Here is a 26,054-nt window from a genome sequence, read left to right as displayed (position 1 = left end):
CCTGACCCATCGTTAGTGGTTACTAAAGACACTAACATCCACTGCACCACTGCATTTCTGCTTCGTGTATTTGGAGACAAGAAGGGAAAACATTCTTCTCTCATGTCCTTTCAAAATCATGGATACCTTCAGCTTTCTAGCCATGTTTTCTTTATATCTTGGTATATTTCTGCTGGAGCTCCTTCTTAAAAATCTCATTAAAAATTAGCAGAATTTGACTTGTGTGGCATTTTCTCTCTAGAGTAAGATGTGTTAACTTAAAGGGGCCATATAATTAAGATCTGTTTGTGTATTAATCTTTTACTCTCCTTATCTGAAGCATAGTACTGTTTTGAATTATTCATATCGGTTTTTCCCTGTTGGCCAGTTTGCTGGGGGAAGCGGGCCAGGAACCAGCCCTGGCAGAAGTGTTCCACCAGTTGCACGATCCTCACCGCAACATTCCTTATCCAATCCCTTACCGGTAAGCATTCACCTGGAGAAATTTGACACCTGTTGTAGGAGACAAGATGCCCAGAAACACTCAAGCAAAGTTTCTCTTTCATTAATTACCCACAGGGAATGAAGCATTAGGGAGAAAAGTTCATAGTTTTACCTATGAATCCCTTACTTTGATTCAAATCTGTTGTCAGTAAATTAGCTTTTTACAGAAGAGCCAATCCTAATATCTCTATATAATAAATTACCTCTAATCCTACAGCTCAGTAGTCTATCAAAGAATTGCTTCCAATCGAAACATTAGGTTTTTTCCCTTGCCAAATTTGTATGTTCCTGTAGGGTTTATTTTTATTTTAAAATTTGACCAGCTTCTGGCATAATTGAGTTATCTCCAGAGCTTATTCAGTAATGTACTAGAAAAACTAATGCTATACAGATTTGTGATAGGTATGTTTCCAGCCTGTAAAAGAGATCTGAAGGTCTTAAAAACATTATACCTAAGTTAATGGTTCTCAGTTGGTGGCAGTTTTGCCCCTCAGGGACATTTGTGAATAACTGGAGTCATTATTGGTTGTCACTGCTTGGAGGTATGGGGATGACACTATAGGCATCTACTGGGCAGAAGTCAGGGATGCTGGTAAACATTCTGTAATGTTAGGACAGCCTCCCTGCAAAAAAGAATTACCTGGTCCAAAATATCAGTGGTGCCAAGGTTGAGAATTCCTGAGTAAGCTAACATAGAATTATGTTTATTTGCTCCAGTGTCTTCGCATTATTTGTTGATACTGTGTAAGACCTCTTACTCAAGAGTGTGCTCTATCCCCTAATACCTTAGGTATTGCCTCTGGGATCTTGGGAGACAGGGTCTCTGGGACAGAAGTTTTTATTTTAGATCACTGATTTTTAGGAAAGTTGTTTTTCTTTGCCTTGGTAGAGTTGTGTAATAGTACTCATTTCCTAAGCGATTTAGGCTTCTGTATTGTTAAAGTATTTTAAAATGTACTTTCTCCCCCTCTACTGTCTCATAAAAACCTTCATTAGGATTATTGTAATTATTAAAGCACTTGTGAAAACATAAGTTAAACTTATGAAAACAACTAAGAAGTTTTGGCTATTACTGTGTCATCCTTGCCACATATATGTAATTTTTTTTTTTTTTTTTTTTTTGAGACAGTCTTGCTCTGTCACTCAGGCTAGAGTGCAGTGGTACGATCATGACTCACAGCAACCTCTGCCTCCTAGGCTCAAGTGATTCTCCCAAATCAGCTTCCTGAGTAGCTCGTACTACAGGCATGTACCACTACGCCCGGCTAATTTTTGTATTTTTTTGTAGAGGCGTGGTTTCACCATATTGCCCAGGCTGGTCTCAAACTCCTGAGATCATGTGGTCTGCCTGCCTCCACCTCCCAAAGTGTTGAGATTACAGGCATTAGCCATTGTGTCAGACCATCCTTGGCCATAGTTTAATATGTTAGAAATGTTTGATGATAGATCCAATTTGGGCAGGTTGAGGTTTGTTAGTTAACTGTTGAAGAGGCCTGTGTCTCTGTTTTTCTTAAGTTTCAAACCAATTAAAGTCTAAAAGATATTAAATGAGATTGCAGATTATTTATTTGGGACAGATACGTTTTGTAGAATTTCTCAGTGTTGTCTATCACTCTTTTCTTCCTGAAATGCCTTTTTCATTTGGTTTTTAATGGTGTGACCACCCATCTCTCATGTGTCAGTTTAGGTTGAATCTTACCTGAAGACAAAAGAGATGAACTCAATGGTCTGTAGACATTTTTGCCAGCTATATGAATGTGGCTGAGCCTCATCATCATGCAAATCTGGGTATAGATGAGGTGTTAGAATAGAAACCAAAGCTTAATCCTCCACCTTTTCCTTGCCTGCCTCTAGGCAACTCAGCATGGTTGGAGGAAAACACATAACCAAGGTGACTGACTGATCTGGTCATGAGCACTGGCCTCATGTGTACCTCTCACTGCCTGCCAGTCCTACTGTATTTCTACTTAGTTCCCTTTCCTCCATGAATATGTCCTATTTTTGTCATCTCCTGCAAACCTCCAGCAATTCTTCTGCTAACTGATGGCCTTCCTTTTTTATGTTACTGAGAAAATAGAAACAATCAGAAGAGCATTTCCACATGCTCCTACTGCAGATTTGCCAAGCTCCTTGCATCAGTACCCACATCCATCTGCCTTTGAGATGAATGAACTTGCTAGCCCTTCACATGGGTCTGGTCTCCCCAATAATTATGTATCCAGCTGTCTACTTGACATTTCCACTTGTACTGCTTGAGCATGTCCAAAAAGGAACTCTTGCTTTCCCTTCCCTACCATAACAATAACATTGAACTGCTCTTCCTGTAATCTGCCTTGTCCTGGTAAATGACAGGTTACACCATCTGGTTTTTCAGGTCACAGCCTCATGCCCCAAATGTAATCCATCAGAAAATCCTGTTTTTCCTTTAAAATGTATTAGAATATGACCACTTTTCTATTTTTCCAGTTCACTGCATTAGCTTTCAAAGTAGTCTCCTTGTTTTTGCTCTTGTTTCACCTAGTCTTAATGTAATAGCCCGAGTAATTGTTAAAATGTTCAGATACATCCCAGCACTCGTCTGCTCAACACTTCCTAGACTGAAGTCTTTATGTGACCTAAAAGCTCGTGCGTGATCTGTGCTCCCCATCGTCCACCTGATTCTGACATCTGCAGCCATTCTCCCTCTCCTTCATGCCACTGCAGCCACACTGGCCTCCTTGAGCTCTGTGAAAAACGCTTTTGCTATAGGGTCTTTGTACTTGTTATTCCCTCTTCCAGGAACATTCTTTTCTCAGATATCAGCAATCTCTTCATCAGGTTGTTGCTCAAAAATGACCTTAGCTAAGCAGTCTCCCTTAGCCAACTTCTCTAAAATAGCAGTCTCTCATACCTTGTCAATTTGTTCCTAACTGTACTTTATTTTAATTCCAGGTTATTGGCACCTGACACACCCATGTACATACATTTTAATATATATTTAAATTTTTTTGTTGATTCATATTTATACGTACAGAAGAGTACACATTGTAAGTCTACAGTTCGCATGAATTTTCACAACGCATGAATTTTCACAAACTCTACAAGCACAAGAAATATTACCAGTGCTGCAGAAGTCCCCCTGAGTTCCCTTTCAGTTACTAAACCCCTCCCTGCTGCTGTGGATAGCCACTAGCCTGACCTCTAACAACATAGATGAATTTTTTTTTGTATCTTGTGTAAAAGGCATTCAGTGTATACTCTTGTGTCTAGCTCCTTTTGTTGCACGTTACTTTTGTGAGGTTTATCCATTTCATTGTGTATTTTATAGGTCATTTATTTTCATTGGTGTGTTGTAAGTTTAATTTTCATTTAATAATTTATATATTTTAATTTTGAACTATATAATTAGTTAATTGCCCATCTTCCGACTAGATTTTTTTTTTTTGAGACGGAGTTTCGCTTTTGTTGCCCAGGCTGGAGTGCAGTGGTGCGATCTTGGTTCACCGCAACCTCCGCCTTCCAGTTTCAAGCGATTCTCCTGCCTCAGCCTCCCGAGTAGCTGGGACTACAGACACGCGCCACCACGCCCAACTAATTTTTCTATTTTTAGTAGAGACGGGGTTTCACTATGTTGGCCAGGATGGTCTCGATCTCTTGACCTCGTGATCTGCCCGCCTCGGCCTCCCAAAGTGTTGGGATTACAGGCATGAGTCACCGTGCCCAGCCTAGAATGTTAATCTCATAAGAATGGGGATTTTGCTTTGCTTTGTTTACTGCTGTCTCTTGTTACATAAAGGTGTAATTTTTAAACTAATTTCCCCCACTTGACATGTAAGCAATAATGTCTTATTTCATTTTCAGTCTCCAGCATCCAAAACAGTGCTTGGGACACAATAGGTGTTGAAAATTGTGCTGACAGGGAAGAATAGATGTATAAAAAATTATTTTCACCTTTTTTCCTATAAAAGATTATTTTGTATTTGTGTTAAATATAAAAAATAAAGTATGTAAAACATGAAAGTTTTCATGCAGGAGTTGGCAAAAGACAGGTCACAGCTGGCAAGCTAGGAATGATTTTTATTTTTTTAAATTTATTTCATTTTAATTTATTTTATTTTTGGAGACAAAGTCTCACTCTATCCCCCAGGCTGGAGTGCAGTGGCGCAATCTTGGCTCACTGCAACCTCAGCCTCCCGGGTTCAAGCGATTCTCCTGCCTCAGCCTCCCGAGTAGCTGGGATTACAGGTGTGCACCACCATGCCTGGCTAATTTTTGTGTTTTTAGTAGACATGAGGTTTTGCCATGTTGGCCAGGCTGGCCTCTATCTCCTGACTTCAAGTAATCCACCCGCCTCAGCCTCCCAAAGTGCTGGAATTACAGGTGTGAGCCACTGCGCTTGGCAAGCTCGGAATGATTTTTAGATTTTTAAAAGGTTTTAGAAACGAAGGATATATGACAGAGACTGATGTGGCCTGCAAAACCTAAAATATTTGTCTGGTCCTTCACAAAAAAGCTCTCAGAAAATCACTATAAAGTTAACTCTATGTAATTGTTACATAGGAAGGTAGACTATTTCCAGCAGCTGGAAACCTACATGCTGTTCCCTGATCACAACTCCCACTACCCTAGAAGTGATCACTTGGCTAGTTTTTGTGGTAATCATTTTGGTTTTCATGTAGTTTAAACTATCCATGTCTGAATCCATAAACAAAATTGTTTAGTTTTGCCAGTAGGTAAACTCAGTGTTTAAATCTTAGGTATTTTTATTTTTGGCTGTTCTATCAATTATTAAGAGCAGTGTGTATATTTGTATCTCTTGCTGTGATTGTGGAAGTTGTCTGTTTCTTCTTATATTAAATTTTGTTTTATGTATTATGACTCTCTTCATCTCTTTAAAGCTCTTTGCTTTATTTTTTAATTTTAATTTTTATTTTTGAGACAGGTTCTCGCTCTGTTGCCCAGGCTGGAGTTCAGTGCACGATCTCGGCTCACTACAACCTCCGCCTCCTGGGTTCAAGTGATTCTTGTGCCTCAGCCTCCCAAATACCTGGGATTACAGGCATGCATCACCATGCCTAGATAATCTTTTTGTATTTTTAGTTGGGTTTTCTCCATGTTGGCCAGGCTGGTCTGGAACTCCTGGCCTCAAGTGATCTGCCTGCCTTGGCCTCCCAAAGTATTGGGATTACAGGCATGAGCCCCCGAGCCTGGCTGAAGCCCTTTGCTTTAAATGTGGTTTATCTGATATTTAATATATCCAAATCATTGTGAGGTATAACTATTTCCATTCTTAATACTGTCAAATTTGCATTATTATGTTTTCTATCTTGGGCAAATACCGTATAATTAGATTTTTTTCTCTTACGTGTAAAATTTTTTATTATCCTATTTACATTCAATATAATTACCACTACATTCAGTTTAGATATATCATCGTTTAATGTGTTTTTTATTTATCTTGCCTGTTCTGTGTTCCTTTTTCTTTAATTTCTTGCTTCCGTTTAGATTGGATTTTTTTTTAAGTCATTTTCTGTTTTCCTCCTCTGCTAATAGCTAGGCTGTCTTTGGTGTTTCTCTTAGAAAGTACCACATACCGCAGGGCGTGGTGGTTCACGCCTGTAATCCTAGCACTTTGGGAGACCTGGGGACCCACGTGGGAGGATTACTCGAGCTCAGGAGTTCGAGACCAGCCTAAGCAATATAGTGAGATCCCTGTCTGTACGAGGCAGGCAAATCATGAGGTCAGGAGTTCGAGACCAGCCTGGCCAATGTGGTGAAACCCTGTCTCTACTAGAAATACAAAAACTTAGCTGGGCTTGGTGGCAGGTGCCTGTAATCCCTGCCACTCAGGAGGCTGAGGCAGGAGAATCTCTTGAACCCGGGAGGCAGAGGTTGCAGTGAACCGAGATCACACCACTGCATTCTAGCCTGGGTGACAGTGCGAGACTGTCTCAGAAACAAACAAACAAAAAACAACATTTAAAAATTAGCCAGGCATGGTGGCATGCACCTTGTAGTCCCAGCTACTCAGGTGGCTGAGGTGAGAGGATTCCTCGAGCCTAGGAGGTTGAGGCTGGAGCGAGCCATGATCACACCACTGCGCTCCATCCTGGAGCATAGAGTGAGACCCTGTCTCAAAACCCCCAGAAAAGAAAAAATAAAAATAAATTACCACATGCCAAAATTTGAAGTCAGTTGTATCTTCATCCTCTACCAAATAAAATCGTGTCCCCAAAACACTGTTTACTCTGCTACTGATTTGGTGGTAGTGGTGTATGTTTTTATTTTGCCTTTTTTTGGTCTCATAAAATATTACTGTTCAGTGCTATCAGTGTTCGTTTAGGTTTATCTATATATTTACCTCTTTGTACTTCTTTCCTTTTTGCATCCTACACCTTCCACCTGGGGTCACTTTCCTTCTGCCTAAGTATTCCTTTAGTATTCTTCTAGAATATATCTGTGAGGGATTAACTCTCTAGGTTTTTGTTTACTGAAATAACTTTATTTTGCTCTTATTCCTGAAAGGTATTTTTGGCTGTGTATATTTTTAGGTTCGCTTTCTTTTTTTTTCTTTTAACACAATTGAGCAGTAATTCATTAGCATGTTCTAACCCTCCATTATTACTATTAAGAAATCAGCTGTCATTTGCCTGTTGTTTCTTTGAAGGTATCTGCTTTTTTTCCCCTGGCTGCTTTAGCTATGGTGTTCTGTAGTTTTATGATGATGTGTCATTTCATTTCTCTTGCTTGTGATTTCTTGGACTTCTGGAATTTGTGGGTTGGTGTCTTTCATCAGTTCTGAATAATTAGCCATTGTCTCTTTGAATATTATCTCTGACTTGTTCTTTTTTCCTTCTCTTATGAAATTCTAATTAACCATACATTATACTTTCTAATTTTATTACCATGGCTTTTGACTTTTTTTGTATTTTTGTTCTTCTTGTCTTTATATACTCCATCATGGATAATTTCTTCTTGCCTTTCAGTTCCCAGATCCTGTTTTATTGTTTCTAATTTGCTATTAGCTCTATTGAATTGGTTACTGCCTTTTGAAGAAAAAGAATTACATTTCCTGCAGATATTTTCAAGCCTGTCTTTTATTTTTTTAAATATGGTAGACACAATTATTTTATAATCTGTTTGATAATTCTAGCATCTGAAGCTTTTATGAATCTGTTTCTGGTGTCCCTTGTTTTTCTTAGTTGTTGTTCATGGCTTTATTTCTTTTATGCTTTGTTTTTTAACTGTGTACTCCTCATTGTTCTTGAAAAATTTTTTGGGGGGTTTCTTCAAGATCTAGGATGAATGAATGAAGATGTGTTAATCCAGGGAAAATTTTTATTTGCTCTTTCCGAGTACCTAGAGATTTTACCTCTTTTATATACCACTTTAGTGAATTTATGGCGTATATTTTGTTTAGTTTATTTTGTTTGCTTATTTCAACTGCTAGGAAATACTGATTTGGATTGTGTCAACATTTCTCAAGACAACCCCCAACTCTTACACTGCCAAGGCAACTTCCTGGCAGCCATCTGAGGGTGGGGGTAATTTTTCTTCTGGTTTACCCTTTCCTTGAGAATGTAGGTAGCTCTTTGGAGGCCCAGCTTGAAGTGGGAAGGGTTTCCTATTGAACCCTCTCCCTTGGGTGGGCTTTGGTCTGTGACTATCTGCTTGATACCATGTTGCCCTGAAAATGGAAATTCAAGATCTGCAAGTGCCCTTAGGCCATATGTGGCTTTGGTACTTCTTTTACCTGTCTTATGTTCCTAATTTCCCTTAGATTTTGCTCTGGCAGATCCCTAATACTTTATCAACTCTTCAATGCTTTTAATGTTTTTTGTTGTTGTTGTTGTTCGCCCATATTTTATCCTATCTGTATAGTTTTTTTTTCCCCCCCAGGGAGACGTTGGTTCAAACAGGAAAGGCTGTAGCCTACATAGTATATTTACAGAAATGTTTTTAAATCTTTCAATCCTTGGCAGGTATTTATTGAATATATGGCAGAAGGTTTAATTTTACTGTTGCAGCTCATTCTCCCATGCAGTGAGAATGTTGTCATCAATGGGTATCACAGGTGTTCTGGAGCCTGGGTTTAAACTGTTACATTTGCTGGGGTAGGACTCTACTCATAGATTCAAAAACTAATTTCTTTGTCAGGATCATTTTACTTTTATTTTTTTTGACATGAAAACGTTAAAGAACTATTCCTGATTAAGGAAAATTATTTCCTTTATTCATGCAGATTATGAAAGTTCAACAATTCAGAAATGGTGAAATAGAAAGTTCCCTCCAAAAGAACTGTTATTAGAGAGTATGGTGGGCAAATATTTCTAGACTTTTTGAGATATACATGCATGTTTATATAATAGGTTTTCTTATTTCCATTGTATTAGTTTATTTAACCAGTATCTTGTAAGCATTTGTATTCTATAAGTAGTGCTGCAATGAACATCCTTATACATACTTATTAACTTATGCATTTTTCCCAGATAAATCCCCTAATAGTAATTCCCAGGTCAGAATATGATCATTTAAAAATGTCATCACATAAATTGCTAGAAGGTTATTAGCAGTTTGAGAGTACCAATTTTTTCACACCCTGCTAATAATACTGAATTTTATCATTGTAACCTTTGGCATAAAGAAAAATACCTTGTTTTAACTTGCATTTGTTCATTAGTTATATATATTAAACATCATATGTTTAATGGCCTTTTGGATTTCTCTTTTAATGCTTGTTCAGGTCCTTTGCATATGTCTCTTTTGAAATACTTGTGTGTTTTGGTTTTTGTTTTACTGATAGGTAAAGCATTATTTATTAAGATTTAATAAATTATTTATATTATTAATTTGTTATATTGTAAATATTTTTGCTTGTTTGTAATCTTGTCTTTTAACTTTATGTTGACTTTTACCATTCAGATGTAAAAAAATTGAAGTAGTTAAATTTATCAGTGTTTTTCCTTTATGACTTATGGGATTTGTCTTATTCTTAGATGTTCCCATATGGTGTATTCCTATATGGGGTGTGTGTGTGTGTGTGTGTGTGTGTGTGTAATTTTTTTTTTTTTTTGAGACAGGGTCTTGCTGTGTAGCCCTGTGTGTGTGTGTGTGTGTGTAATTTTTTTTTTTTGAGACAGGGTCTTGCTGTGTAGCCCAGGCTGGAGTGCAGTGGTGTGATCTTGGTTCACTGCAGCCTCTGCCTCCCGCGTTCAAGTGATTCTCATGCCTCAGCTTCCCGAGTAGCTGGGACTACAGGCATGTGCCACCATTCCCAGCTAATTTTTGTATTTTTAGTAGAGACAGGGTTTTGCCACGTTGGCCAGGCTGGTCTCAAACTCCTGACCTCAAGTGATTTGCCCATCGCGGCCTCCCAAAGTGCTGGGATTACAGGCATGAGCCACTGTGCCCTGCCCATGGTTTATATTTTTAATGTCATGTTTAAAAAGTCCTTTACCACTGGAAAATTCTAAAAGCATTTGTTTATTTTTTCTTCTTGTAATTTTTTATATATGATAAAAGGTAGGAATCTACTTTTCCCTTTTTTTCTAATATCTGCACAAATGTCCTACCATCTTTTTAATAAGTTCCCGCTAATATGAAATGCACATTAATCACAAGTTATATATCTATATTATATAGATCTGTTTCTGAATTCTGTATTCTGTGCCACTGGTCAATCTGTCTGCTTCTGTATCTGTATGATACTGTTTTAGTTAATGTAACATTGTAGTATGTTTCACTATCTGGTCAAGTTTCCCTGATACTTTTTCTGAAAAATTATGTGGCTGATTATGATTATTTTTTTAAGTGAACCTTAGAATTTATTGTGAAATTCTACAAAAACAACTGCCCAAGAAAGCATGAGAGAGAACCTAGATGACCACTATACCACCATAAGAATATCCCTTGGAAGAGAAAAAGGCCAAACACAAAATTTAAAACATTAAACTTGGGTTTTAGAGAAATTTGATGTTTGTAGAATCTGAACCCAGGAACATGATATTACCGTTTAACTTAGATCATCTTTTATATTCATCTGTGAAGCTGTATAGTTTTTCTTCAAAGGTGTTCTGCATGTTTCTTAAGTTTGCTTTCAAGTATTTCACAGATTTTTGTTTGCTACTTTGAATCTGCTTTTCCTTCTGTTACATGCTCTGATTAAAATCAGTTGGGGAAGCTATCAATTTTAGTGTATTTATTTTGTATTTGGCCATCTTACTGAACTCCTTTTAATTGTTATAGTAATTTTTCCATTGATTTGCTTGGTTTCCTTTGTGAATGGTTATATCATCCAAAAATGACACTAAAAATCTTTAATTTCTAATATTTTTACTTCATTTTTTTCTTTTTTACATTGGCTAAAACTTTCATAATAACGTTTAATATGAGAATGTGTTACTTTTGTCTTGTTTTCTAGCTTTAATTGAAAGGGTCTCCAGTCTTAGCACCATTAATTATGATATTTTAATTTTTCAAAAACATACTCTTCATTGCATTGAAAGTGGATAATTCCAGTCTTTTTTTTTTTTTTTTTTTGGAGATAGAGTCGCTCTCTGTTACCCAGGCTGGAGTGCAGTGGCTCAGTCTGGGCTCACTGCAACTTCCGCCTCCTGGGTTTAAGCAATTCTTCTGCCTTAGCCTCCCGAGTATCTTGGATTACAGGTGCCCACCACCACGCCTGGATAGTTTTTGTATTTTTAATAGAGATGGGTTTCACCACGTTGGCCAGGCTGGTCTTGAACTCCTGACCTCAAGTGATCCGCCTGCCTTGGCCTCCCAAAGTACTGGGATTACAGGCATGAGCCATCGTGCCTTGCCAATTCCAGTCTTTTAAGAGTTGCCTAACAGTGTGCATATCCTTTTTGGTATCCAACAGGAAGAATCTTAATTTATCCCTCCCTAAAGTTAATGTAATGAATTACATTAGTAGATTTTCTAATGTTGAATCATTTTTAGGTTTCTGGAGTAAGTTATGTGTAATTGTGATGTATTATCCTTTTAGTATACTGTGGAACTTGTTTTGCTTTCATTTATTTTAGATTTTTGCATCTAAATATAGTACAGCGAGAATAGAATTGAGAGTGAAATAAGCTTCACCTAAAAAGTCACGTGACAGGCCAGGCACGGTGGCTCATGCCTGTAATCCCAGCACTTTGGGAGGCTGAGGCGGGCAGATCACCTGAGGTCAGGAGTTCGAGACCAGCCTGGCCAACATGGTGAAACCCCGTCTCTACTAAAAATACAAAAAAATTAGCCAGGCGTGGTGGCAGGCACCTGTAATCCCAGCTACTTGGGAGGCTGAGACAGGAGAATCGCTTGAACCCAGGAGGCAGAGGTTGCATGCAGTGAGAGCAGAGACTCTCCATTACACTCCAGCCTGGGCAACAAGAATGAAACTCCATCTCAAAGAAAAAAGAAAAAAAAGTCGTGGGACAATGTCTTAATTTTCATTTACCTACAGGATAGAAATAATATTTCCTGTGTAGGGTTGAGGGCATTATGAAGTTGATTTGTAGAATTCTACAAAGTAACATGTAAATTCAGACTCTCATAAATATAGAACCATTAAAATATAATGTCAAAGAATTTGAGTAAGATAGTCACATTTTTAGATAGGTTATAATACAATGATAATGTTGGTATGCTCTCCATAATTATTTTTAGAGAGGCCTTTTTAAATAAACCGTTCATCTTATATTTGATAACTGTTTTTAACCCGTTGCATGTTTGGGCAGTATCAGATTATCTTCCTCATGTCATTTGTGTGTTTCTTTACTGTTTTCCAGCGACGAGTAGAACAGCCCCTCTATGGTTTAGATGGCAGTGCTGCAAAGGAGGCAACGGAGGAGCAGTCTGCACTGCCAACCCTCATGTCAGTGATGCTAGCAAAACCTCGGCTTGACACAGAGCAGCTGGCGCAAAGGGGAGCTGGCCTCTGCTTCACTTTTGTTTCAGTGAGTACAAAGCCTAAGTTAATTCAGATCCTTTCCATTGCCCTAGTGCTCCTTGATGAGGTTGGATTAATTATTTTGATAGAGAGATAAGGACATTTCTAATACTTTTTTTAAAAATGTGATCTCCCCTTATCATCATTCCCAAACATGTCTAATTCTACATCACTTCTAAATATATTGTGTTTTTCCCAGTCTCCCTTGGTTCAAGCTCCTGAGGGAGACTGCTTTGTCAAAGCCTGAACCCACAATGGGAAGGAAGGAAAGCATAATCTTATATTGACAAAGAAGAAAATACAGATCAAATTCCATTAGTAACCAAGATATAATTAAAAATAGAGTCTCCGAGTTCCAGCCATCATCTATGTAAGTTAATACTCAAGTCAGTACAGTTTTAGTATGTAGGCAGGCATTCTCACAGCAAGTTACTGGTCATTTACCCCGTGTAGTATTTGGGCTGTGTACACACTTGCTTACTCACCCCTTCAGAGTGTTGGTACACTTAACCTTTCTCAGGAATATTTGGCTACCTGTTTGCTCCTTTCAGCTTACTTCTTTCTCTATCTTTGAAGAACAAGAATTTGAGTATTATGAAAGTTTGACCTCATTTCATAAGGCGCTATGAGTGCAATTTGAACCAAATGTTACTTTTCCTGGTTTTTGGGCCCTGCCAGGTCACCTGTTTGTTGCCAAGGGTGCCAGAGTAATAGAAAGCCCCGTCGCCGTATTCCTATTCCACTTTCAGGGGCATCTTTCAGAACTAAGTCACCACTCATCCAGATTTTGTCCCTCTTACTGGTTCATTTTGTCCAGTTATAATTTAAGTTTCCTGTTTATTTGTCCTGTGGTGTCTATAAGTCTTCACACTCCACCAACTGTGTTCAAAAAGGTGCTGAAAATGGTGGTTGTCTTAAGGAAAGGAAATAGAAATAATAAAACAGTTAACCAGATAGGAAACTGTTGTGCATGATATGGAATGTTTTCTTATAGTTATGATAGCTTTACCTTAAGAAAGAGATACAACACTCCTTGAATAACGTCATTTCATTCAACATGGTTTCGCGATAGTGTTAATTAGACACTGTGAGCTGGCGCCACTGTCTGTGTGGAGTTTGCATGTTTTCTCCATGTCTGTGTGGGTTTTCTTAGGGCACTCTGGTTTCCTCCTGTATCCCAGAGATGTGTGCATTAGGTTCATTGGTGTGTCTACGGAGTCCCAGTCTGAGTGAGTGTAGGTGTGTGTGTGCAACAGAATGGCTTCCTGTCCAGGTCTGGTTTCTGCTTGCACCCTGAGCTGCCTGGGATAGGCTCTGGGTATTCACCACTCTGTACTGGAATAAACAGATAAATCATTATCTTACTTGTTTTTATTAATCTTACTTAAATGTATGTAGAGCTCACTTTTATTTCAGTGTTTAATGTTAGAAGTGTTTTGATCTTTAATCATCAAAGGAATGGGGAAACTTCTTGTGTGAAGACAGTATAGTCCTATCCCCAGGTAACAAAGGAAATATACGTACTTTAAGAATGGGAGAATTGACCTATATAATATTGTGAGAGGGACTGACAGCAGTATGGAATAGTTCCTTTGAGAATGCAGTATGCTATAGTATTGTTCTAAAGAATGTATGTGTGTCATTCACACATTTCGAGATTGTTAATGTTTATCATACACTTACGTTTGTTAAATCTTTGTGTTTTTTTTTTTTGAGACGGAGTCTGGTTCTGTCGCCCAGTCTGGAGTACAGTGGCCTGATCTTGGCTCACTGCAAGCTCTGCCTCTCGGGTTCACACCATTCTCCTGCCTCAGCCTCCCGAGTAGCTGGGACTACAGGCACCCGCCACCACGCCTGGCTAATTTTTTGTGTTTTTATTAGAGATGGGGTTTCACCATGTTAGCCAGGATGGTCTCGATCTCCTGACCTCGTGATCTGCCCGCCTCAGCCTCCCAAAGTGCTGGGATTACAGGCGTGAGCCACCGCGCCTGGCCTTTGTTAAATCTTTATCTTGGATCTTACTTTTCCAGAAAAAACCTTGGATAATTAGGGAGTTATTTGTCTTTTGGTCATTTTTAAGGCATTAAAATGACCTCTTTTTCACTTGAGAAGAGTTCCCTTTGTTTACTCCACAAATACGTACTGAATGCCCACTGTGTAATGAGCATAGTTAAATACACAAGATTTGGTCAGCAAGAACTTGTTCCCCGTTCCATCTTCTGTAAAAAGTATGGTTATGTAGGCTTGTGGTGGATGCACATGAAGGACCACCTACTCAGTCCTATCAGCTGACGCACTCCGTTATCAGAGGAGTAGCAGATGCTATAGCCAGGTTGTTCTCATGTGGAAAGAGGTGGCAGAGACGAGTAACAAAATGATCATGTATGAAGAAGGAACATGGAAACAGTATGAAAAACAAAAGTCTAAATGCTCTGGTACAGTTTTGTTTCTCTTTGCTTCTCAGCAGTACTAGCCAGCATATAAGCTTAGTAGTATAAGGAAAGAAAATAGTAAAAGGGTTAGTATTAATATACAAGTGTAAATCAGCAAAGGAAAGCAGATTCCTAGAAAAGTAGGCAAAGACTGTTTTTGAAAAGAAGGCAAGTGGCTAATAACATGAAATAATGCTCAATTTTGGCCATAGAGAAGTGCAAAATAAAACAAGATAACATTTTTGACCTAGCAAATTGGCAAGGATTAATAAGTTTGATAGTTCTTGGTGTAGGTGATAGTTTAGAGATACATTCAGTTTTATTCTGTCTATAAATTGTTGAAGTCATGTGGACAACTTGGTAATGTATCTCAATGTTAAGTTTACATATCCTTGGGTCCAGAAATTCCATTCCCATAAAATTACACAAAGATATTTATTGAGGTATTGTTTATTGTTGCAAAAAATCTGGAAGCAGTTTCCCTTCCAGTGTTTCAGAGGATATGACCTTCGCATCAGACCTCATCTGACGTAATTCATTAGCAACTGTTGATCACTTCTTTCTTCTCTAAGCATACGGTCTTCACTCGGCTTCCACTCTTGATTTTTCCTCACATTCTCTATCTCTGAACATTAGGGTGTTCCAGGGCTCTGTCTTCAGTCTCATTTATCTACCTTCATTTTCTTCCTAACCTCCCTCTCTTTTTTTTTTTTTTTTTCAATTGAGACAAGGTCTCACTCTGTTGCCCAGGCTGGAGTGCAGTGGTGCAATCTCAGCTCACTCCAACCTCCATCTCCTGGGCTCAAGCGATTTCCCCACCTCAGCCTCCCAAGTAGCTGGGAGTACAGGCGTCGGCTACCATGCCTGGCTGATTTTTGTTTTTAGTAGAGACAGAGTATTGCCATGTTGGCCAGGCAACATGGTCAACTCCTGACCTCCATCGTCTCAAACTCCTGACCTCAAGTGATCCTCCCGCCTCGGCCTCCCCAAAGTTCTGGGATTACAGACGGGAGCCACCACACCCAGCCTTCTTAATCTCATCTAGTTCCTTTGTTACTAAAATTTAACTCCTATGTGCAGAGGACTTCCAAGTTTATCCGTCTAGCCCAGAGCTCTGCCCTGAATTTCAGGCCTGTGTCAGTTGCCTCCAGTCATTTCCTTTTTATGTCTAACAAACATGTCAAATGTAACATGTTCAAAACTGAACTCTTCCTTCTGTTCCCCACCCGAAACCCATTTCTCCTACGGCTGCCTTTCTCCTCCTCCTCTTCCTCTTCTTTCTCCTTTCTTCTTTCTTTCTTTCTTTTTTTTTTAAATAGAGACAGAGTATTAGTGTGTTACCTAGGCTGTTCTTGAACACCTGAACTCAAGTAATCCTCCCAGTTTGGCCTCCCAAAGTGCTGGGATTTTAGGTGTGGGCCACCGTGCCTGACCTCCACAGCCTTCTACTTCTCAATAACTGTCAACTTTTCTCCTTCTAATTGTTACAGCTAAAATCCTTGGAGTCATTCTTGTCTTTCTCTTCTTTTTATATTATATGCCAAATCCAAATCTATCAGTAAAGCTTATTGATTTTACCTTCAAAATATGTTCAGAATTTTTTTTTTTTTTTTTTTTTTTTGAGACAGAGTCTTGCTTTGTTACCCAGGCTGGAGTGCAATCTGGGCTCACTGCAACTTCCACCTCCCAGGTTCAAGCCGGTTCTCCTGCCTCAGCCTCCCAAGTAACTGGGATTACAGGCGCGTACCACCATACCCAGCTGATTTTTGTATTTTTAGTAGAGATAGGGTTTCACCATGTTGGCCAGGCTGGTCTTGAACTCCTAACCTCAGGTGATCCACCCGCCTTGGCCTCCCAAAGTGCTGGGATTACAGGCATGAGCCACTGCATCTGGCCTATGTTCAGAATTTTACCACTTCTAATTCTCTTCACTACTGCCACTCCAACTTAAAACCATTGTCTCCCACTGAGATAACTGGACCCATTGCTTTGATCTTTGTTTTCTTTTAATCTGTTCTTAACAAAGCAGAGTGATTGTGTTGAAACGTAAGTCCAGTCATGCCACTCCCCTGTCGAAAAGTCCTTAAAGTGGCCCTGCATGGTTTGTTTTCCTCCACCCTGACATGTTTTACTACTATCTACCTTTCTCATCAGATTCCATGCACGCTAGCCACCTTGTTTTCTCAAATACTCTGTCTGAGTGATGCTCTCACCTCGGGGCCTTTGCGTTGGCTGTTGCCTTTGCCCTAACATTCTTCACCTATATATCATCATGCCCCGCTCTCTCAGTTCCCTCTGGTTTCTGCTTATAGTTACCCTATTAGAGAGGCCTACCCTGGCCACACTATAAAATAGCAACTTCTCCCCACCCACCCCACCTGTTATTGAGCTCCTAGGCCCTGCGTTGTTTTTCTCCTTAGTCTACACCAGCTGACGTACTATGATGGACTTTTGTCTGACTTCCCCCCACTGGAATGTAAGCTCCATCAGGTCAAGGACTTTGCTTTGTTCACTTGTGTATCTCTAATGCCCAGAACGGGACCTGCTCTAATAGGCACTCAGTGTAATTATATGTTGCATGAGTTAGTAAAACTATTCTTTATAGAAGGACTGGTTAAATGAATTGTAATACATTTGTACAGTGGAATGCTATACAGCTGACAAAAGAAGTGAGGTAGCTGTATATACACCAATGAAAGATTTCTAAATATGTGTTGATAAAAATAGCAGGTGGCAGAATATTAAGAATTTGATCTTTTAAATGTTTAAAATTATTACATAATTCTATGTTTTAACATAGGAAATTTGAGGTTTTATTTTTAAGAGAGAGGTCTCACTATGTTGCCCAGGCTGGGGTACGGTGGCTATTCACAGATGCAATCATAGCATTATAGCATACTATAGCCTTGGAACTTCTGGGTTCAAGCAATTCTCTTGCCTCAGTTTCCAGAGTAGCTGCAACTAGAGATTGCACCACAGTAGCTGCAGCTAGAGATTGCACCACTGCACTCCAGCCTGGGTGACAAAGTGAGACTCAGTCTCAAAGAAAAAAAAAAAATTAGTATTTGGACTCACAGTCTAGTGCTCATTCTATACCACCACACTAGCTCCCAGTATGAAGACTATCTGTTTGTACAAAGACAATATATATCAGGCTAGAGAATAAGATATCTGAGCTGACCTCTCACTTTTAACTTTATGACATTACAACATACATAAAGATCCAGTAAGAAGGGAGATGTAGAGGGATTAGAAAAAGGTCATTTCCTCTTCTATTGGTGAGAATGTTGTCAGGGAAAATCATAAGCAAATAGTTACCTAAATTATGAAAATAGAACATGCACATGACCCGCAAGAAATTGAGGAGATGGAGAAGAGTAAAATTCTTCCCTTGGATTTCTCAGAGAGATAACTACTGTTAACAGTTTGTGTTTTGGATTTTCTAAGGATTACCATTTTAATGTCAAATAATGTGTTCCTTATTTAATCTTATTTATTTATTGGTGGAGACAGGGTCCCACTGTGTTGCCTAGGCTGGTCTTGAACCATCCTCCTGCCTTGGCCTCTCAAAGTGTGGGGATTACAGGCTTGAGCCACTGTACCTGGCCTTATTTAATCAACTTTTAAGTAAGATCTATTTACTCCTCGTTATGAAAGACAAATTTAACATAACTTTCACCCAGTCTTTCTTTCTTTTTCAGTTGTTTAGTTATTGTTACAGTATGAGTGTTTGATATTTAGTTTGTTATTTTAACTACAATTGAGTCTTTTCTGCTTTGTAAATTATTCTAAGACTTGAAAACAAGGAACATTTACAATATTATGATTGTTTCATTGTTGGGCATTGCAAAACCAAATGATTTTATTGGACTCACTGAAGAGAGACATTGAATTAGTTTAGATTGAAACAGTTCTTGTTGTCAAGGTCTACTGGATCTTTTTTTCCCTTAATGGCAAGTCTGTTGTTTCCTTAAAACTTGTGTCTTTTAACATTATGCAGATGTTCTTCAAAACTTGATTTTTTAAAAAGGTAGTTTGCTTTTTTTATGCCAAAGTATTTTAAAATACAATTCAGAAATCTTGACCTCCTATCTCTAAATAGTTAAATAGGCATTTTTAAAAAACATGTTAACATTTTGCTAGATAGCGAAATTAGCATTATAACGTATCTATTAGCATCTATAAAATAGAACTTTCTTCTCATCATCTGTGCCTGTTGCTCTACACTGACGTACATTTCTACTAGAAAGACAGGCTAAATGCTTAGTTCTTTCCTTTTAATTACTAATGAGGCTTTTAAATTTTTTTTTAACTTTTAAAGTAGGGAGTTGTTCGATAACTGTGACAAATAGCTTTCTCTTTGATTATCATGGCTTCATGGATTTTCATGGGTGTACATCAGTAAATAGAATCATTCTTTTTTGGTGCCAGTTGGTCACGGCTTTATCCTTTTACCAGTCGACGGACGTTTAGGTTGTTTCCACTTCTTGGCTATTATGAATGATGTTGCTATGAACATTCATGTATAAGACTTTGTGTAGACATACGTTTTCGTTTCTTTTGGATATATGCTGGAGAGTGAAATTGCCAGGTCATATGGTAACTGTTTTTGAGGAACTGCCAGACTCTTCCACAGCAGCTGCACCATTTTACATTCCCTGCAGCAGTACATTCCAATTTCTCCATGTCCTTGCCAGTACTTGCTATTGTCTCTCTTTTTCATTACAGCCATCCCTAGTGGGTGTTAAGTGGCATCTCATTGTGGTTTTGATTTGCACTCCCCAAAAAACTGGTGATGTTGAGCATTTTTTCATTTGCTAATTGGGCTTTTGTGCATCTTCTTTGGAGAGATCACTATTCAAATCCTTTTACCCATTTTTAAATAGTGTTGCCTTTATTGTTAAGTTCTAAGCATTCTTTATATATTCTGAATATTAGATCTTTGTCAGCTATATGATTGGCAAAGGTTTTCTATTCTGTGGGTGGTCAGTTTACTTCTTGACGGTGTCCTGTGAAGTACAGAAGTTTTTAATTTTGAGAAAAGTTCAATTTATCTGTTTTTTTTCTTTTGTTGCTTATGCTTTTAGTGTTGTAGCCAAGGCTTCACCTAACCTAAAGTCAAGAAAATTTACTCTTATATTTTCTTCTATGTGTTTTATACTTTTAGCTCTTATATTTAGGTCTTTTTTCCATCTTGTGTTAATTTTTGTGTGTGGTATGAGGAAGGAGTTCCAACTTCATTTTTTTTGCATGTGTATATCCTATTGTCCCAGCACCATTTGTTGAAAATACTGTGCTTTTACCATTGAACTGTCGGCATCATTTTCAAAAATGAACTGACTTACAGCAAGAGGTTTATTTATGGACTCTAAATCTGCTCCATCTATATGTTTGTTATATTAGCCCATTCTCACACTGCTACAAAGAACTACCTGAGACTGGGTAATTTATGAAGAAGAGAGGTTTAATTAACTCATAGTTCTGCAGGCTTAACAGGAAGCATGACTGGGAGGCCTCAGGAAACTTACAATCATGGGAGAAGGTGAAGGAGAAGCAAGCACCTTCTTCTCAGGAAAGAGAATGAGAGAGTGAAGGGGAAAGTGCCATGCACTTTTAAACCATCAGAACTCGTGAGAACTCACTCACTATCATGAGAACAGCAAGGGGGAAATATGCCCTCGTGATCCAATCAGCTCCCACCAGACCCTTCCCCTGACATATGAGGAGTACAATTAGACATGAGATTTGGGTGGGGACACAGAAAAAACCATTACCACCTGTCTTTATGCCAGGACTACACTGTCTGAATAACTGTAACTTTGTAATAAGTCTTGAAATTGGGAAGTGCGAGCCTTCCAACTTCTTTGGGTTTCAAGATTGTATTGGCTGTTTGGGATCTGTTGCATTTCCCTGTGATTTTTAAGATCATCCTTTCAGTTTCTATAAATAAACCAGATAGGATTTGATAGCAATTGTGTTGAATCCTTAGATCAATTTGAGAAGTATTGCCTTTTTAACAGTATTAAGTCTTTCAATCCATGAACACAAAATATCTATTTAGGACCCTTTGATTTCTTTCAACAGTGTTTTGCAACTTGCAATATATAGTCCTATATTTCTTTTGTTAAAATTATTCCTAAGTATTTATTCTTTTTACGCTATTGCAAATGGAATAGTTTTCTTAGTTTTATTTTCAGATTGCTCATTGCTAGAGTATAGAAATACAATTGATTTTTGTATGTTGATCTATCATGATGGAGTCTTGCTCTTTCGCCTAGGCTGGAGTGCAGTGGTGCGATCTCAGCTCACTGCAAGCTCCGCCTCCTGGGTTCAAGCGATTCTCCTGCCTCAGCCTCCCGAGTAGCTGGGATTATAGGTGCCTGCCACTATGCCCAACTAATTTTTTTGTATTTTTAGTAGAGATGGTTTCACCATGTTGACCAGGCTGGTCTCGAACTCCTGATCTTGTGATTCACTCACCTCAGCTTCCTAAAGTGCTGGGATTGTTTTAAAGGTTTAAGCAAGTTTTAAAACGTTAATTGTAAAGAAAATTCTGTGTGTAAACATATTAGCTAAAGTTAAAAAGGTATCATCCAGTTTTTCTGGGACATCCTTGTCTTTCTTGTTCATGATTTTTAAGGGAAAATATGAGGTCTTTAAAAATAAATATTACATTAGCCAGGCATGGTGGTGTGCACCTGTAATCCCAGTTATTTGGGAGGCTGAGTCAGGGGAATTGCTTGATCCCAGGAGATGGAGGTTGCAGTGAGCTGAGATTGTGCCATTGCGCTCCAGCCTGGATGACAGAGCGAGAGACTGTCTCAAAAAAAAGAGAAAAAGTATCATGTTTACTGTATGTTTTTCAGAGGTGGTCATTTTTTAGGTTAAGAAAGTTCCTCTCTTTTGTTGTTGTTGTTGTTTTTTAAAGACAGGGTCTCATTTTGTCACCCAGGCTGTTGGAGTGCAGTGGCCTAATTGTGGCTCACTACAGCCTCAACTGCTTGGGCTCAAGCCATCCTCCCACCTCAGCCTCCCCAAATAGCTGGGACTACAGGTGTGTGCCACCACGCCCGGCTGATTTTTTGTTTGTTTGTTTGTTTGTTTGTTTGTTTGTTGAGCAAAGTCTTCCTTTGCCACTGAGGCTGGAGTGCAGTGGCATGGATGTCGGTTCAGTGCAACCTCTGCTTCCCGGATTCAAGCAATTCTCCTGCCTCAGCCTTCTGAGTAGCTAGGATTACAGGCTCACACCACTGTGCCTGGCTAATTTTTGTATCTTTAGTAGAGACAGAGTTTCACCATGTTGGCCAGGCTGGTCTTGAACTCCTGACCTCAAGTGATCTGCTCGCCTTGGCCTCCCAGAATGCTGGGATTACAGGCATGAGCCACCACACCATGTCCTGATTTCTTTTGTAGAGACAGGGTTTTGCTATGTTGGCCAGGCTGGTCTGGAACTCCTGAGCTCAAGCTATCAGCTCGCCTTGGCCTCGCAAAGTACTGCGATTATAGGCGTGAGCCACTGCACCCGGCTGAGAAAGTTCCCTATTCTGAGTTTGTTGATTGTTTTTTGTTTTTTTTTTTTTACATAATGAAAAGGGTTTTTTATTTCAGAGAAATTTTGTTTTACTGTTTCTTCGATTATTTCATTTCCTCTGTTCTTTTCTCTAGAAAGCCATTAGATAGTTTCAGGGTCTCTGTGCTATTCATGTTTGTTTTCTTTTGTGCTCCATTTAACCTTTTGTTTTATCTTCTGGGAGATTTTCTTATTTTCTTTTTCTTTTTTTTTTTTGAGACTGAGTCTCACCATGTCACCCAGGCTGGAGTGCGGTGGCGCGATCTTGGCTCACTGCAACCTCTGCCACCCAGGTTCAAGCGATTCTTCTGCCTCAGCCTCCCGAGTAACTGGGACTATAAGCACATACCACCACACCCAGCTAATTTTTTAAAATATTTTTAGTAGAGACGGGGTTTCACCATGTTGGCCAGGCTGGTCTCGAACTCCTGACCTCAGGTGATCCACCCGTCTCGGCCTCCCAAAGTGCTGGGATTACAGGCGTGAGACACCGCACCCAGCCTCTTCTGGGAGATTTTCTTGACATTGTCTTTTAGGTTACTGGCTGTGTATTCAGCTGTGTCCATTTTGATATTTAACCCACCTATTAAATTTTTAAACTTTGATAATCTTATTTTGTCAATTTGATTATTCATGTTCTTTACTTTTTTAATTTTTGTAGGTACAGTATCCTCTTGATCCTCTCTCAACCTATTTTATTTTTTTCATCTTAAGAACCTTTAATACAGTTATCTAAATGCAGAGTTTCAGTTTATGAAATGAACCAAAGCAGTTTGTCATTTCATACTATAAAATATTGAAAATCAAGTGCTAAACTGATACTTTACTTTTAAAGTTGTTTATTGAATTATCTTTTAACTCTTATGATTAGGTATTGTTTTTTCGTCTTGGATTTTTCCTTTTGTGCTGTTGGGGTTGTCTTGAAAATGTATTTAGCTTAGTGGAATGAGGGATTAGAGTGTTGGCATGGATTTTTTTTTTTTTTTTTTCTTTTTGGTAACATAGTCTCTTTGTTTTCCAGTTTTGCATTTCTAGATTTTAACACAGGACCAGGCACAGAGGGTCACATTTAATGTTGAATGAATGATCAGTTACAGCATTTTTTTCTCTAACGGATCTGAGCATTGTCACATGAGATCCCTATATTGTGTAGTACCTTTTACCTTTTGAAAACATTGTTTTCATTTTCATGAGGATTTTCTGCTTCCCAACTGAGGAATTTCCTAACTGCCTACGTCCTCAGTTAACTTTTGCATTTTTACTTATCAACGAGCTATTTATATGTGTATTTTTACAGAAAGCTTTAATTTGGAAACATCTAACACCCTTAGTTTGCTGGAAGACAACTTAGAGTCAGAAATAAGCATATTTAAACCCATATACCATATATCAAGACATCTGTAAAGGGCCTTTTAGATCCCTCTTCTATGGGATCTGGCAGCACAGAGCCATTCCTACAACTCCCAAAAGCAGATCTCTATCCAGCACAGACAGACCCGGGTAGGCTGATGATCAATAACCAATGGAGGGGTGTATTTGCTGCATAGGAATAAATGGTAACCTTAGATAGTCTATGATTCCCCTTTGTCTTCTCTATTTCTCTGTTGGTATCTGATTGTTTGTATTATATTCAGAACTTGCATTATGGGTAATTAAAGTCCTTTGGAACGTGCTTTAAGTTTTTGAGGCTTTTCTTTACCCTTCTAGTATATTGGAGCAGAAATGCTTATACTGCAGCATGGTGTTAAGGAAAGTGCACATGCTGTTTTTTGTTTACGGTATTCCACGGAAGTTAAGTGCACACACTTTGAACTTCCTAACTGCCTACTTCCTCAGTTTACTTTTGCATTTTACTTATTAATGGGCCATATATATATATATGTGTGTCTTTTTTATTTTTATTTTTTTTTGAGCTGGAGTCTCACTCTGTCACCCAGGCTGGAGTGCAGTGGTACGATCTCGACTCACTGCATCCTCTGCCTCCCAGGTTCAAGCGATTCTCCTGCCTCAGCCTCCCAAGTAGCTGGGACTACAGGCATGCACCACCACACCTAGCTAATTTTTTATATTTTTAGTAGAGACGAGGTTTCACCATATTGGCCAGGCTGGTCTTGAACTCCTGACCTCATGATCTATCTGTCCTGGCCTCCCAAAGTGACGGGATTACAGGCATGAGCCACTGCACCCGGCCCTATGTGAGCTTTAATTTAGAAATATCTCACTACATCACTTTCTAACACCCTCAGTTTGCTGGAAGAAAACTTAGAATCAGATATAAGCATATTTAAACCAATATACCATATATCTAGAAATCTGTAGAAGTGTCTTTTAATAATTTGATTCTTTTTTTTATTTTTTATTTTTTGAGACGGAGTCTTGCTGTGTCGCCCAGGCTGGAGTGCGGTGGCATGATCTCGGCTCACTGCAACCTCCACCTCCTGGGTTAAAGCAGTTCTCCTGCCTCAGCCTCCTGAGTAGCTGGGATTATAGGTACCCGCCCCCACGCCCAGATTATTTTTTTTATATGTTTAGTAGAGACGGGGTTTCACCATGTTGGCTAGGCTGGTCTTGAACTCCTGACCTCATGATCCACCCACCTCAGCCTCCCAAAGTGCTGGGATTACAGGTGTGAGCCACTGCACCCAGTCTAATCATATGATTCTTATTGGCTCTTATTATAAATATAGTTCAGACAGTCATTTGTATAGAAACACATTGTAGGGCCGGGCGCGGTGGCTCACACCTGTAATCCCAGCACTTTGGGAGGCTGAGGTGGGGGGATCATGAGGTCAGGAGATCAAGACCATCCTGGCTAACCTGGTGAAAACACCGTCTGTACTAAAAAAAAAAATACAAAAAATTAGCCGGGAGTGGTGGCGGGTGCCTATAGTCCCAGCTACTTGGGAGGCTGAGTCAGGAGAATGGCGTGAACCTGGGAGGCAGAGCTTGCAGTGAGCCGAGATCGTGCCACTACACTCCAGCCTAAGCGACAGAGCAAGACTCCATCTCAAAAAAAAAAAAAAGTAAAAAAATAAAAATAAAAAAATAGAAACACATTGTAAAAGGAGAGGATTGTAAAAGCAATCAAATGATAACTGAAGGAAATCTTCAGTTATACAAATGCTTGTATCCTAGTCCGTTATAATACTTGAGGTTCATAATGATGACCCTTAGTTAGTAAGGAAAGATTGGATTTGCTGCATCCTAGAGTAGAGAACATATTTAGTTATTTGGAATTATATAGACTTGGTGCTCCCCCCGAGACCCCCACCGCAAGACGGAGTCTTGCTCTGTCACCCAGGCTGGAGTGCAGTGGTGTGATCTCAGCTCATCGCAACCTCCACCTCCCGGGCTCAAGCAATTCTCCTGCCCCAGCCTCCTGAGTAGCTGGGATTACAGGCGCCCACCACCACGCCTGGCTAATTTTTTTTGTTTTGTATTGTTTTTTTTTTTTTTTAGTAGAGATGAGATTTCACCATGTTGGCCAGGCTGGTCTTCAACTTCTGACCTTAGCTGATCCACCTGCCTTAGCCTCCCAAAGTGCTGGGATTATACGCCTGAGCCACCGCACCCAGCCTCAAATCATAAACTTTTTTTTTTTGTTTTTTGAGACGAAGTCTCACTCTGTTGCCCAGGCTGG

At 39.1% G+C, this 26,054-nt stretch overlaps 1 protein-coding gene across 35 annotated transcripts in view; it reads left to right on the top strand.

Moving 5' to 3' along the window:
• Nucleotides 1-26,054, top strand: part of TLK2 (tousled like kinase 2) — a 142,701-nt gene that overhangs the window by 52,836 nt on the left and 63,811 nt on the right. For 19 of the 35 annotated variants that reach the window (XM_055386925.2, XM_055386926.2, XM_063706207.1 and 16 more), the window contains 2 exons: nt 368-463; nt 12,252-12,419. In XM_055386925.2, the coding sequence (XP_055242900.1) occupies nt 368-463; nt 12,252-12,419 (264 nt within the window). The remainder of the gene's footprint in view (nt 1-367; nt 464-12,251; nt 12,420-26,054) is intronic. The other 16 variants (XM_063706210.1, XM_063706211.1, XM_063706213.1 and 13 more) reach the window with 1 other exon arrangement.

Source organism: Gorilla gorilla, chromosome 4, assembly GCF_029281585.2.
Source record: "Gorilla gorilla gorilla isolate KB3781 chromosome 4, NHGRI_mGorGor1-v2.1_pri, whole genome shotgun sequence".
In the NCBI taxonomy this organism is placed as follows: Eukaryota; Metazoa; Chordata; class Mammalia; order Primates; family Hominidae; genus Gorilla; species Gorilla gorilla.
The sequence above is the reverse complement of the archived record's forward strand: the minus strand, read 5'-3'. Positions and strand labels throughout refer to the sequence as shown.